This window comes from Meles meles, chromosome 8 (assembly GCF_922984935.1).
Source record: "Meles meles chromosome 8, mMelMel3.1 paternal haplotype, whole genome shotgun sequence".
Taxonomy (NCBI): domain Eukaryota; kingdom Metazoa; phylum Chordata; class Mammalia; order Carnivora; family Mustelidae; genus Meles; species Meles meles.
The window spans coordinates 53691696-53702864 of NC_060073.1; the positions used below are offsets into that span (position 1 = coordinate 53691696).

The window sequence follows — 11169 nt, forward strand, 5'->3', positions numbered from 1 at the left end:
CAAAAGATTGGAGATTGATACATTTGACAACATTGCAATTACAAATTGCTGTTCATCAAGACAGAGAGAGAGAGGGAGAAGAGAGAGAAGGGGAGGAACGGAGGGAGGAAGGAAGGAGGCAAGGAAGGAAGGGAGGAAGGGAGGGAGAGAGGAAGTTGCATACCAGGAGAAAATACCTGGAACTGATCTAACAGGCAAATAAGTGTTCTCTAATATATACAAGAGTCCTAAAAGTTAGTAAGAAAAGGTCAACTCCTGAGAAAAGAGGCAAAAGTCACGAGCAGGCACTTTTTTCCCCCCAGAAAAAAAAAAAAAAACAACAACCAAAACCCACCATGGGGCATAAGCATATGAAGGATGTTCAACCTCCTCAGCTCTCAGGTAATGATATTAGGTTCACAAGCTATCATTTTACATTTATTAGCCTGCCAATAATTAAGATAGCTTACAATAATACCCTGGTACCTGCAAGTACCAGGGCAGGTGTTCACCAAGTTCGTGCCAGTGCTGGTGTGGATATGGAGGCTGGGGTGGCTGGCGATCTCTTGGCCTCTCTGTCTCTCTCAGGCCCAGGGGCAAGGGGAGAACTGATGCGGGCGGAGGACTATCAGGGTTCTGAAATGTGCTGCGAAGAACCCCCATAACCGTTGATGCCTGCCATTCTGCCTCCTGTTGGTCTAGTGTCGGGTACCTGTCATCTCTCTCTCCCAATAGAGAATGAATGACTGAATGAGCGCTCTGAACGAACGTCTTATCTCCACGACACCCCCACCCGGGCAAACACCCGGCGCTGGACCGGGCCCACAGTAGGAGCTCCTTATGCGCGCTGAAGGAATATATTCATGTGCTCTCGGACTTGGCCCAAATGCCCATTTCTTTTACCAGCAATCCCCTCCTCCCACCAGGACGCACCTCCCTTTCTCCCACCTTTGGACCACGTGCGGAGAGGAAGCTCTCCATCCGGGCTGCTCCGAGAGTGCTGGGAGAGGGCACGATGGAGAGGGGGCCACGAATAAACGACAGATGGCCGCTAGGAACGGGGACCCCACAGCAGTGTCGCCCCGCAGGCAGGGCGCGGCAGGGCGCGAGTGGCGTGGGAGTAGAACTCTGCGGGCCGCGCGGGCGGGGAGCGGGGAGCGGAGAGCAGGGAGGAGTTACGGGGAGGGGGGGGGGCGCGGGTGTGCGGGAGAGGCCCGGCGCGCGTTGCCGTTCTAGCGCCTCTCCCGGCGTCCGCCCGCGCGTCTGCGAGGCTTCCCGGTCCGTCAGGCGGAGCTGCGGGCGCGCCCGCGAGTCGGCCCGACGCGTCCCGGCCTGGCAGCCAGCGGCACTTCGACGACATGTTCGGCGTCTCGTTGCGAGTGGGTGCCCGGGGCGCGCCGGGGAAAGGCCGCGGAAGTCCGACGGGGTCCGGGGCCGCCTGGGCTGGCGAGGCCGAGGCCAAGGGCGGGGGCCGGGCAGGGCCTCGAGGGGCGGGGAGCGGGGCGGCCGGAGCGGCGACCCGGCAGGCGTGGCGCCACGGCAAGCGGGACCAGGCTGCCCTCGTCTGGTCCCGCCCGGGCCGTCTTGGGTCCGGCCAGGGGCTGGCGGAGCGGGCCGCGGGGCGGGGTTGGGGGTGGGGTTGGGGGAAGGGGCGATACCCGCCCGAGTGGCTGCAAGTGAGTGGCCGAGCCACCTTCGCCTGCCTTGGAAGGTGCTGGGTGTCCCGAGGCGCGAAGGTAATGGCGCAACCCGAAGTCGGAGGTACTCACCCCACCCCAACCCACCCGAACCTGGTTGGGGGAGTCGTGGGGTTGGTGAGCCCCATCCCCTGCCTTAGCGGTCAGCAGCAACAAGCTGCTGGGGGACACAGCGCCTCTCCCCCCTCTTTAGCTCTGCTTTTGGGGATTGGGACATTCATCTTAGATTGTGGGGAAGAAGCAGTGCCATCAGGGGGGCCTGGGTAGCTCAGTTGGTTAAGCTTCCGACACGATCCCAAGGTCCTGAGATCCAGCCCCCCATCAGACTGGGGCAGTGGAGCCTGCTTGAAATTCTTTCTCTCCCTCCCCACCCTCACCCTATCACGCTCTCTCTCTCTCAAATAATAAAAATAATAATAATAATAATAATAATAATAATAATAAAAAGCCACAGCAGCACCATCACCTCAAGTAGGGGACTCCTCCCAGGACTGGCACCCTTGCACCCACCCCTGGATGTACCAGGTTGGAGGCAGATGGGTCGGAAGGGCCTGGTGACATTAATTCCGCTTGGCCTTGTCTGATCTGCAGCTCACTCCTCCCTATCCTCCAGGTCCACCATAGGGTCAGCCTGCATTGTTTTATGTTGTGTTTTGTTTTTTTTTTAAGATTTTATTTATTTATTTGAGAGAGCATGCACATGGGGGTGGAGGAGAAGCAGGTTCCCCACTGAGCAGGGAGCCTCACGTGGGTCTCCACCCCAGGAGCCTGAGATCATGACCTGAGCTGAAGGCAGACGCCCAGCTGATGGACCCACCCAGGCACCCTGGGTTCTTTTTTATTACCTTTCCCTTTGTCTGGTTTCTTCTGGGCACAGCCCAGCTTCTTCTGTGCCCGAGCACCATCTTGCCCTGGGCATGTGGGACCTGAGGTGCTCTGCTCACTTTGTGTCTGGCCAGGACTCGACCCTGCTCCTTGCCATCACCATCGTTGGAGTCACAGTGGTCCTGTTGGCCCTGCGGAACATGAACTTACGGAGAAGACGTATCACCTTACGGGACTCTGAAACCAAGTACCCGCTGCCCCTGATTGAGAAAGAGGTAGTGGGGTCAGCCCACCCCCTCCACCGTCAGCCTGCGAGAGAGAAGACAAGAGTGGTGGGGAATGTCCTTGTGGGAAGGCAGGGCAGTGGAAGAGGCATTGCCTGGCTTCCACTTTGCATCCTTCTGCCTGTGTGTGTGTGTGTGTGTGTGTGTGTGTGTGTGTGCGCGCGCACGCACGTGTGCTGGGTTCATACCAAACAGAGCTCCTTTGCCAGGCATTGGAGCTTCTGGAAAGCTGACAGATCCTGCCTCTGTTTTCTGTTTTATAGCAAATCACCCACAACACACGGAGGTTCCGCTTTGGACTGCCCTCACCAGATCATGTCTTGGGGCTTCCTGTAGGTGAGTGGGGTTTGGGGTCATCACCAGGACTGGGCCTTTGCAGGCACTCTGCTCCTCTCAGAAACTCAGCTGGGGTGTGGAGGTTGCCCTGATACCCTTCTTGAGACAGGTAAGCTCAGAGATGTAGAGAGATGGGCTTGGGGGCAGCCCATTTCCTTTCTCATTGCTTGATTTGGGCCGACACAGAAGTGATGTCTTAGCACTGAAAAGAAGTGAATCTAGAATCAGCAGGCCTGTTGGCAAGAAGGCTAAAAGAATACAAAATGATGAGAAATAGAATTTCCAAGACTCTGCCATGACCCAGCTTCTCCTTTGCCCTGGTATAGGCAGAGTTAGTGGGACAGGTAGTTTAGAGGCTTCTGGAAGAGTCTGCTGTGAGGGCCTCCCAGCTCAGCTGAATCAAGGCAGGTGAGAAATGGGGCCCGCCAGGGCAGCCCAATTTTCTCCAGGAAGGATACGGCCAGGCCAGGCCCAGGTTGGCTGCATCTATCTGGAAGAGCCTTTCTGAGGTCTCCAGGTTCACATTTGTCCGCAGGAGGAAGTTGCCTCGGGCATTTATTTCTGAGTGTCCCTGATAGGCAGCCAGGACACAGCCAGAGTTGCTGAGCCTGTCCTTTCTTCTTTCCCTTCCCTTCAGTTTAATCCAGTATAGAGTCTGTCCTTTCTTGACCCTGAGTGTTTGTGTCTCAGGCTTCAGGGCCTCCTCTGAGACCCTGAGGACTTGCAGGGCTTACAGTCCACAGCAACTAGAAGGACCCGCTCCTCCAGCGCCGCCCTTCCTCCTCCCCCCTGCCCTTCCTCCTCCTCCCCGCCCTTCCCCTTCTCCTTCTTTCTGTCTCTCCCAGGTCTCCCCCACTGTCTACATATCCACCCCATCTTTCCTGCATATGGTTTCATTCCCTTGGATGGCCCAGAGCTTCCTTTTGCCTCTGTCTCCTAGCAGCTCCTACGGGCAGCTCCGGCCCACACCACTATTCTTGTAGTCACCAAATCGTCCCACTTTAGATCCAGGAGCGACCTGAGCGGCCCCACCCACCCTGTGACACTGGGATTTAGTCCTGTTCCATATAGGTCTGTGGCCATACCTGGTCCATTTGGTTCTACCCTGGAGGGGCAGAATTCTACGGCTCAGAACTTGACTCTTCCTCAAGCAGAGCCATGGGCCAGGAAGACACAATAGCCCTTCTAGAACTCCTGGTCTGTGGTGTCCAAATCCGGGACCCAGAGTGCCCGTGAGCCGAGGTCTGGCCCTGTGCCAGGCAACAGGAGGCAGGCAAGGGGGCTGTGGTTCATTCACAGACCCTAGCGATCCACCCCATTCAGAAAGAAACGACTTTGTGAAGGTGACAGGATTTTCCTTAAAAGGGAAGAACACCTTTCTGTTATTTTTAATACTCAGCCTCTGACTTGAATCAGTTCTCCGTGTGGCACAGAGGACTCTGATGCTGGAGGCAGGCACTCCCATGAAGCTCCCAGCTCCACTGGGATGGAGGGCAGGCAGGCATATCATGCCCACTCACCCAGAGAGGTGAAATGACTTGCCCGGGGTAGTACACAGAGTGACAAGGGCACGCCTAGGCCCCGGGCATTCTGGCTCTGGGCCCCTTCCCTGCCTGGCCCTGCTGCTGAGCACCCTACCACACTGGGCACTTGCCTCCCTGAAGCTCAGTCCTTTATGGGAACCCCATGTCCTGTTTCGGCTGGCTGTGCTCACACTGAACACGGGATGCCTTTTCTGTAGGGAACTATGTCCATCTCTTGGCCAAGATTGATGGTGTTCTGGTGGTCAGGGCTTACACGCCCGTGTCCAGCGATGATGACCGAGGCTTTGTGGACTTGATTATAAAGGTACGTGGTGCCCACTGCATCCAGCTGCTTCTCCCTACCAGGCCTAGGAAAGGTGGTCAGGTAGAGAAGGAACCCATGTCCTGGGAAGGGCTTCCCAGCAGGGTCATGTGACAGTGAAGCTGTGGGGAAGTCTTCAGGGGTCTTTAGAGCAACTCTGAGTGCAGAGGACTTTGGCTGCAAGGCTTCCAGTAGCACATGGAACTTTGAGTTGTTCGCAGCTGTGGCCTCAGGCCTGAGAGGGTACGAACCAGGCTGCCTTCTTTTTCAGATCTACTTCAAAAATGTGCACCCCAATTATCCTGAAGGGGGGAAGATGACTCAGTACTTGGAGAACATGAAAATTGGGGACACCATCCTTTTTCGAGGGCCAAACGGTCGCCTGTTCTACCCTGAGCCAGGTACTCGCACTGGAAGGAAGAAGATTCCTGTGGTTGCTCCACTCTTGTAGAACACTTCTGGGGGGTGGGTCCCGTGGACTAGTCCTTAAAGCACCCACTCCACACACGCACTTGAGATTGTAAGCTTCGTTAAGGTAGGGGAGTGCTGGGGTGCTTCTTTACGGAAATCGGCTCTCCACGATGCCGGATGCAGAAAGGGTGCCTGCTAAGGCTGAGCCGTGGAAGGACGGCTGGCTGGCTGGGTGGATGGATGGTAGCCACTCTCGTCCTTACCAGGTACTCCTCACTGCCTCGCTCGTTCAGGCTGTGGCTGAGAATGCTCTGCGAGGCTCCATTTAACTCCACGGCGCCTCCCTCCCCCCTCAGAAGAAAAGGTCCAGCAAGTCCTCGGCTTGGTTTCCACTTTGTGCACCAAGACGCCGGGGCTGGTGGAGTGGGCTGCCCCAACTTCTCTGGTTGAGAACAGTGCAGCCCCTTCCTCGGGTGGCCTTGCCTCCTGGGAGTCCCAAGGAAAGCCCGTGATCTCTTACAAGCTCTCAGGCAAGAGCTGCAGAAGTCAGAGGGGTCCTCTGTTTCTAGGGCACTTTTCAATCAAGGCATACAAAACAAGTGAGCCTAAAAAGAAGCTGGTCAGTCACCTGGGAATGATCGCTGGGGGCACAGGTGAGTGGCTTCCGGGGCTTCATCCACGGGGTGGGAGGGCCCCGAGACCCTTCTCACTTTGGAGTCATCTGACCTAGAGGAGAACCTTCTACTGCTGTTTTAGATGGGAGTGCAGGATTGATGACAGGCCTGGAAACGGACCCCGTGTGCCCTCCTCCCCTGACCCAACATGCTAGCGAACATGGAAGAGTCTAGAGACCGAGCTGAGCAGGTCCACACATGGTCCCCCAAGGGCTCCTGGATCCAGATCAAACCCAGTGCTCCCCATCCCTTGAAAATGAATGTCTGGAAGAAGAGAACAGATGTGTAAGGACACCTACAATGTGCCAGGCACCATCACAGGCGCTTGTAAAATGATCACACTTGTCATTCTGTTGTACACATGGGGACATGGAAGAGCTCAGACTCACCCTGCTCAGAGAGCAAGTCAGGGGGTGGGGGCTGGGTGGGAAACCAGACAGTTCAGAGCCAGGGCTCCTTCTGTCTTGCCCTATGAACATGAGAAAGGGCTTTCGGTTTATTGTCGCTTTAGAAGGGAAAACCAAAATGAAGGGCGGTTTTCCACTTTGAGTTTGGGGGAAGGCATGAGAAAAGTAGGCCTGGGGCTGAGGCAGAATGCTGAGGGGGCCGCAGACCAGGGGTCATGGGCATCAGAGAGGGACGGAGCGCCACTAGCCGCGTCCCTCCTTCTCCTGCCCCAGGGATTACACCCATGCTGCAGCTTATTCGCCACATCACCAAGAACCCCCGTGACAGGACCAGGATGTCCCTCATCTTTGCTAACCAGGTCAGTTCTGCTGAGTCGGCTTGGGCTTGAAGGGGTAGGAAGCATGTTTGCTGCACGGGGTGTCTGCCTTCATGCCTCCCCGACTGAACTCTCGCTGCCTCTGCTGCGGGAGGAGCACTTGCTCAGCCGAGGTGCGGGGTGGCGGGGGGTGGGGGGTGGATTGCCCAAGGAGCGAAGTCCAGCCTGGTTTTCCACTTGCTTCTGTTTTTATTTCTGCCTCCCCAGCCTTGTTTTGAACTAAGCTTTCCTTCCTTCATATGTAATTCTGTTTTTCTGAGTATAAAGTCTTAGATGCCCTCAGTAGAAATTTCAGAAACTACAGAAGTTTATAAATATTTTTCTTTCTTCTGTACATGCCATGTATTTGCAATTACATTTATATATTTTTACGCTCAGCATTACCACATGAGCATTTTCTTCTCATCAAACTTATTTATAAATATTTTCATCGGTCTGTATCAAGTTGTACTATAATTTACTGTACTTTCTGCCTTTAGATTGTTTTCAGTTTTCACAGTTGTAAAGGATAAAATGAATGATAATCCTAGGCTTGATGCCTTTTAGATTATTTTCTTAAATAGGATCCCAGAAGTAGAATTTCTGGCATAAGAATCATGAAGAGTTTTAAGATCAAGGTCCTCTCTGCGGTACCTCTGAGCTTATGACGAGTTCCTTTTGGCTTTGGCTCCCTTTCCCCAAATGAAGCTCCAGCCCTTGCTTTCCTCGGCTTTAGCTCTCTGGTGCTCTTACGTTAGGTGGTACCTCATACATTACTGCCTTCACCCCTTGCGTTCCCTGCACAAGACCCTGGGCCCACACTCAGCTCCTTCCGGCTGGGTTAGCCCTGCCTGGTGCTCAGTGTGGATAGGGTCAGGAGGGTGGGCTGGGACCTCTGAGGCCATCCTGCCTGGACTCTGGGTGGCCTTCCAGTTGCAGGGCAGTCACCACCTCTGCAGGAGCCTCCCCTGTCCTCTGCCCACAAGAGGGAGGGTTAGTAGTGTGGGAGCTGAAGCAGAACCTTTGTTTGCCCCAGGAGCCGGCGCGAGAGCACTCCCGCCTGAGTGGGGGACAGCTCAGGAAGAAATGTGCTGACCCGTGCACTCAGGGTGGGGACCAAGCAGGATGTTCCTGGAGGGGCTTTGCTCATGTTGCTTCTTTTCTAGACAGAGGAGGATATCTTGGTGAGAAAGGAGCTTGAAGAAGTTGCCAGAACACACCCGGAGCAGTTTGACATATGGTACACCCTGGACAGGCCTCCTGTTGGTACGATCCCCATGGTCCCCACTGTGGGTTAGCTCCAACCCTTGACCCACCTCAGGAACTAGTCCGAATTTGTTTGCTTTTTAGAACTGTGCTTGGGAGCTGAGACCTTCAGCTCTGTCCCTGCATGGGAAGAGGAGGAACTTGAGGGAGAGAGGACCAGGGCCTGCTTTTAAGAGCTGTCAAGGGCAGGTGTCTGATATCTTAGCAGCATTCCATAAGTGCACTGACCTCAGAGGGACTCCGAGGGACACCCAGTCACTGGGTCACCCTGAGCACCCACCCCACACTACACTCGACACAGCATCCTGCAGACATCACATGTGGCCATGGACCCCTCATCCCCCTTACCACCCGACCTCTCCCAGATGGCAGTCATCACATGGCGAGCCCCAGGTGGCTGCGGCAGCCCTGGCCAGCACCCAGCCACCGCCCGCACCCTGCCTCTACATGCTGCCTCTCCTGCAGCACCTGGCAGTGCCTACCTTGCCATGTAGCTCACTCCCCAGCAGAGGGTGCCCCCCAGAAGGACCACAAACCCCAGACTTGCTCCACCTTGCCCAGCCCCAGCTCCCTGTTGTGTTCTCCATCCCTGCCCCTGCTTGCCTCATCAGCTGGCGGCTGGGGGCCTCAGAGTCCCAGCAGTGAGCCTGGGATCCCGGGTCAATATCTGAAGGCAGCTTCCTGGGGCTCCCATGTCCTTGACTTTCCGGCTTCTTTGTAGGGAACAGCAGAGCAGATTTCTAAGCCTTGGAGAGCAGCCTTGCCTCCCTCTTTGGGAGCGGGGCGGGGTGGGGGGGGACGCGGTAGGAGGCTTGGGGTCTGGGGATCCACCCAGCAGCCTCACAGCTTCTTTCTCCTGCTTAATCTCAGGCTGGAAGTACAGCTCAGGCTACATCACCGCCAACATGATCAAAGAGCACCTCCCTCCTCCTGGGCAGTCCACTCTCATCCTGGTGTGTGGCCCGCTGCCTCTGATCCAGACAGCTGCTCACCCTAACCTGGAGAAACTGGGTTATACCAAGGATATGATTTTCACTTATTAATACCTCCCTTGCTTCTAGCACATTTGCCCATTCCCTTTCATCTGTTTCAGAGTGAATTCGCCTCACCACATTAAACTGGGATGTGTTTACAAGTGCCTTGTTATGCATCCTCGGGCACATGGCTCCTCGTTCTGCTGTGGGCCTAAGATGGGTTCAGGGGGCTGGAGGCAGACTGGTTTCTGAGGCCTCCTGGCTTGGGAGGCTCAAGGGAATTCTGTTGTAGTATCCTGCCCCGTAGTTTAATAAAATAAACTTCAGGATGAAGCAGATAGCTCAGGAGATGGGGCTCTGTGTGCTAGACCCTCCATGTGAATGGTCTTCTGGGTGTCCAAGGGAGGTCAGGCCTGGCAGAAGTGCAGGGGCAGAATTCCGGAAGAATCCAGGTGGAGTCATAGAAACTCCCAGTAATCTCTTGAACTTCCCTTTCCAGAGTGTTCTGTTTTTAAAGGTCAGACGGACTAGAGGGCCCAGGAACCCGCCATGTGCACTCTTCCTTCTTGTAGGAAGACGCTTGAAGTGGAAACGGTATTAAAAGGCATGAGGGCAGTTGCAAATCCACTGGGGTAGGCGGGTTCCAGCCATGCTAGGCTCCCCGTGCTTTGCACAGCAGATGGAGACAAGGGCCCTGGTTTTCTCTGCGTCATGTAAATGCCAGGCCGCATTCCGGTGTGGCGGGTGGGGTATTTAGCACAGTAGCTTCTGAATGTGCAGATGGGCTGAGGTCCCAGGAGGTACTCCTGAACTCCTTCCCACTGCTCCCCCCAAGTGATGCAAGTGAACACCCAGCCTTGGCTGTCCACGGCCTGGCTGACATGCTGCTCTGATACCTGGGGCTGGGTAGAACCCGTCCTGCACTTCAGTTCACATCATTCTCGTAACAAGCCAGAGATTCCGTGGGGATTTTGTTCTCCCGAGTTACAGATGAGGAGAGTGAGGCTCTTAGACAAAGTTATTATCCTCAGGTCCTTTCAACAGGAGGCAGGGAAGCTGGGCCTCAGACCTGGGTGCTTAATTCCAAGTTCTTCCCTTTCTGCAAAAAAACTGGCAACGTAGCATTGTTGCTGCAATGAGTGACACGGTGTGTGTGTGTGTGTGTTTGTGTGTGAGGGGTACAGGAAGAGAGTAAGACAGCTCTAGAGAACTCACCAAAGTGCAGCTGTGCCCTGCTTAGGGATGGTCTCACAGAGGGCAGGTAGGGGTGTGGTGGTGGGGGGGTCGGGGGTAGAGGATAGGAGCCTTCACCCATGTGTATGTTCAGTACACCCTCAGCGGATTCCCACTTGGAGAAGATACTCCGATGGGGGCAGTGTGAGGAGTACGAGCTCACCCTTGTACTTCTAACACAGATCTTACCAGCCCTTTCCCCTCTGGCACACTCGGGGAAACGGAATCTCTGAAATCCCCGTAGCACCACTTCCTTGAAGCCTTTCCCATCCGCTGCTCCAGCCCTCTATTAAAAAGGACAACTAGTTTCTATTGGAGCAGCTGTACCTTTCAGCACACCCGTGTTTGAAAGAGATGTCCCCCCCACTAGACAATCAGCACCCTCAGACAAGCACCTTGACCCTCATGCCTAGATCCCCAGCCCTTCTCAGCCTGGCATGGAACATGCTTAACCCACATGTATGAAGGGGCGAGTGGATGGAGCATGGCATCATGGCACGCGTGGAGTCCCCAAGCGGTGTGGGGTCTGGGGCTGGCTCTTGTTCCAGTCTGTACCGGAGAATGCTTGGAGCGTTTGTGCTAAGCGTGGCTATGGGGAGAAAGACACACAACAGGAGGAGCCAGGAGGGCTCTGGCTCAAGGACTGACAGCACAGTGGGACGCAGGAAATGCCAACCCATCAGTGAAGGCTTCCTGAAAGAAGCAGTGGCTTGCTGGCTCTGAACTCAGCCTTGTGAAGGGGACCGGGGGAAACAACGTCTCACAGTGAGGGAAAGGCAATGGCACAGGCTACAGAGTGAGTTTGTGAGGCTGAAGATTCAGAAGGGATGTGGGGGCTGGCTAAGGCTTTTGAACTCCTCTCGATTCTGGAACTCAGGAGTT

The 11169-nt window shown here is 55.2% G+C and overlaps 1 protein-coding gene across 2 annotated transcripts; it reads left to right on the forward strand.

Moving 5' to 3' along the window:
- The first annotated feature begins 1033 nt into the window (after positions 1 to 1033).
- On the forward strand, positions 1034 to 9275 carry LOC123949031 (NADH-cytochrome b5 reductase 2). 2 transcript variants are annotated; one of them, XM_046016304.1, is made up of 9 exons: positions 1034 to 1358; positions 2636 to 2776; positions 3049 to 3121; positions 4863 to 4969; positions 5238 to 5367; positions 5947 to 6030; positions 6732 to 6817; positions 7981 to 8080; positions 8951 to 9275. In XM_046016304.1, exons 1-9 carry the CDS (start codon positions 1338 to 1340, stop codon positions 9121 to 9123), a joined length of 915 nt encoding a protein of 304 aa, XP_045872260.1. In that variant the 5' UTR covers positions 1034 to 1337; the 3' UTR covers positions 9124 to 9275. The 2 variants fall into 2 exon arrangements, with proteins under 2 accessions (XP_045872260.1, XP_045872261.1); XM_046016305.1 differs by lacking the exon at positions 1034 to 1358 and adding an exon at positions 1651 to 1715.
- The last annotated feature ends 1894 nt before the right edge of the window (positions 9276 to 11169 follow it).

What these genes read in the sequence shown, in the direction of transcription:
- LOC123949031 (XM_046016304.1), top strand. Translation starts at nt 1,338, where the DNA reads ATGTTCGGCGTCTCGTTGCGA. An exon ending in TTGTGGACTTGATTATAAAG is followed by an intron (nt 4,970 to 5,237) that starts GTACGTGGTGCC and finishes CTTCTTTTTCAG; the next exon opens with ATCTACTTCAAAAATGTGCA. An exon ending in CCTGGACAGGCCTCCTGTTG is followed by an intron (nt 8,081 to 8,950) that starts GTACGATCCCCA and finishes GCTTAATCTCAG; the next exon opens with GCTGGAAGTACAGCTCAGGC.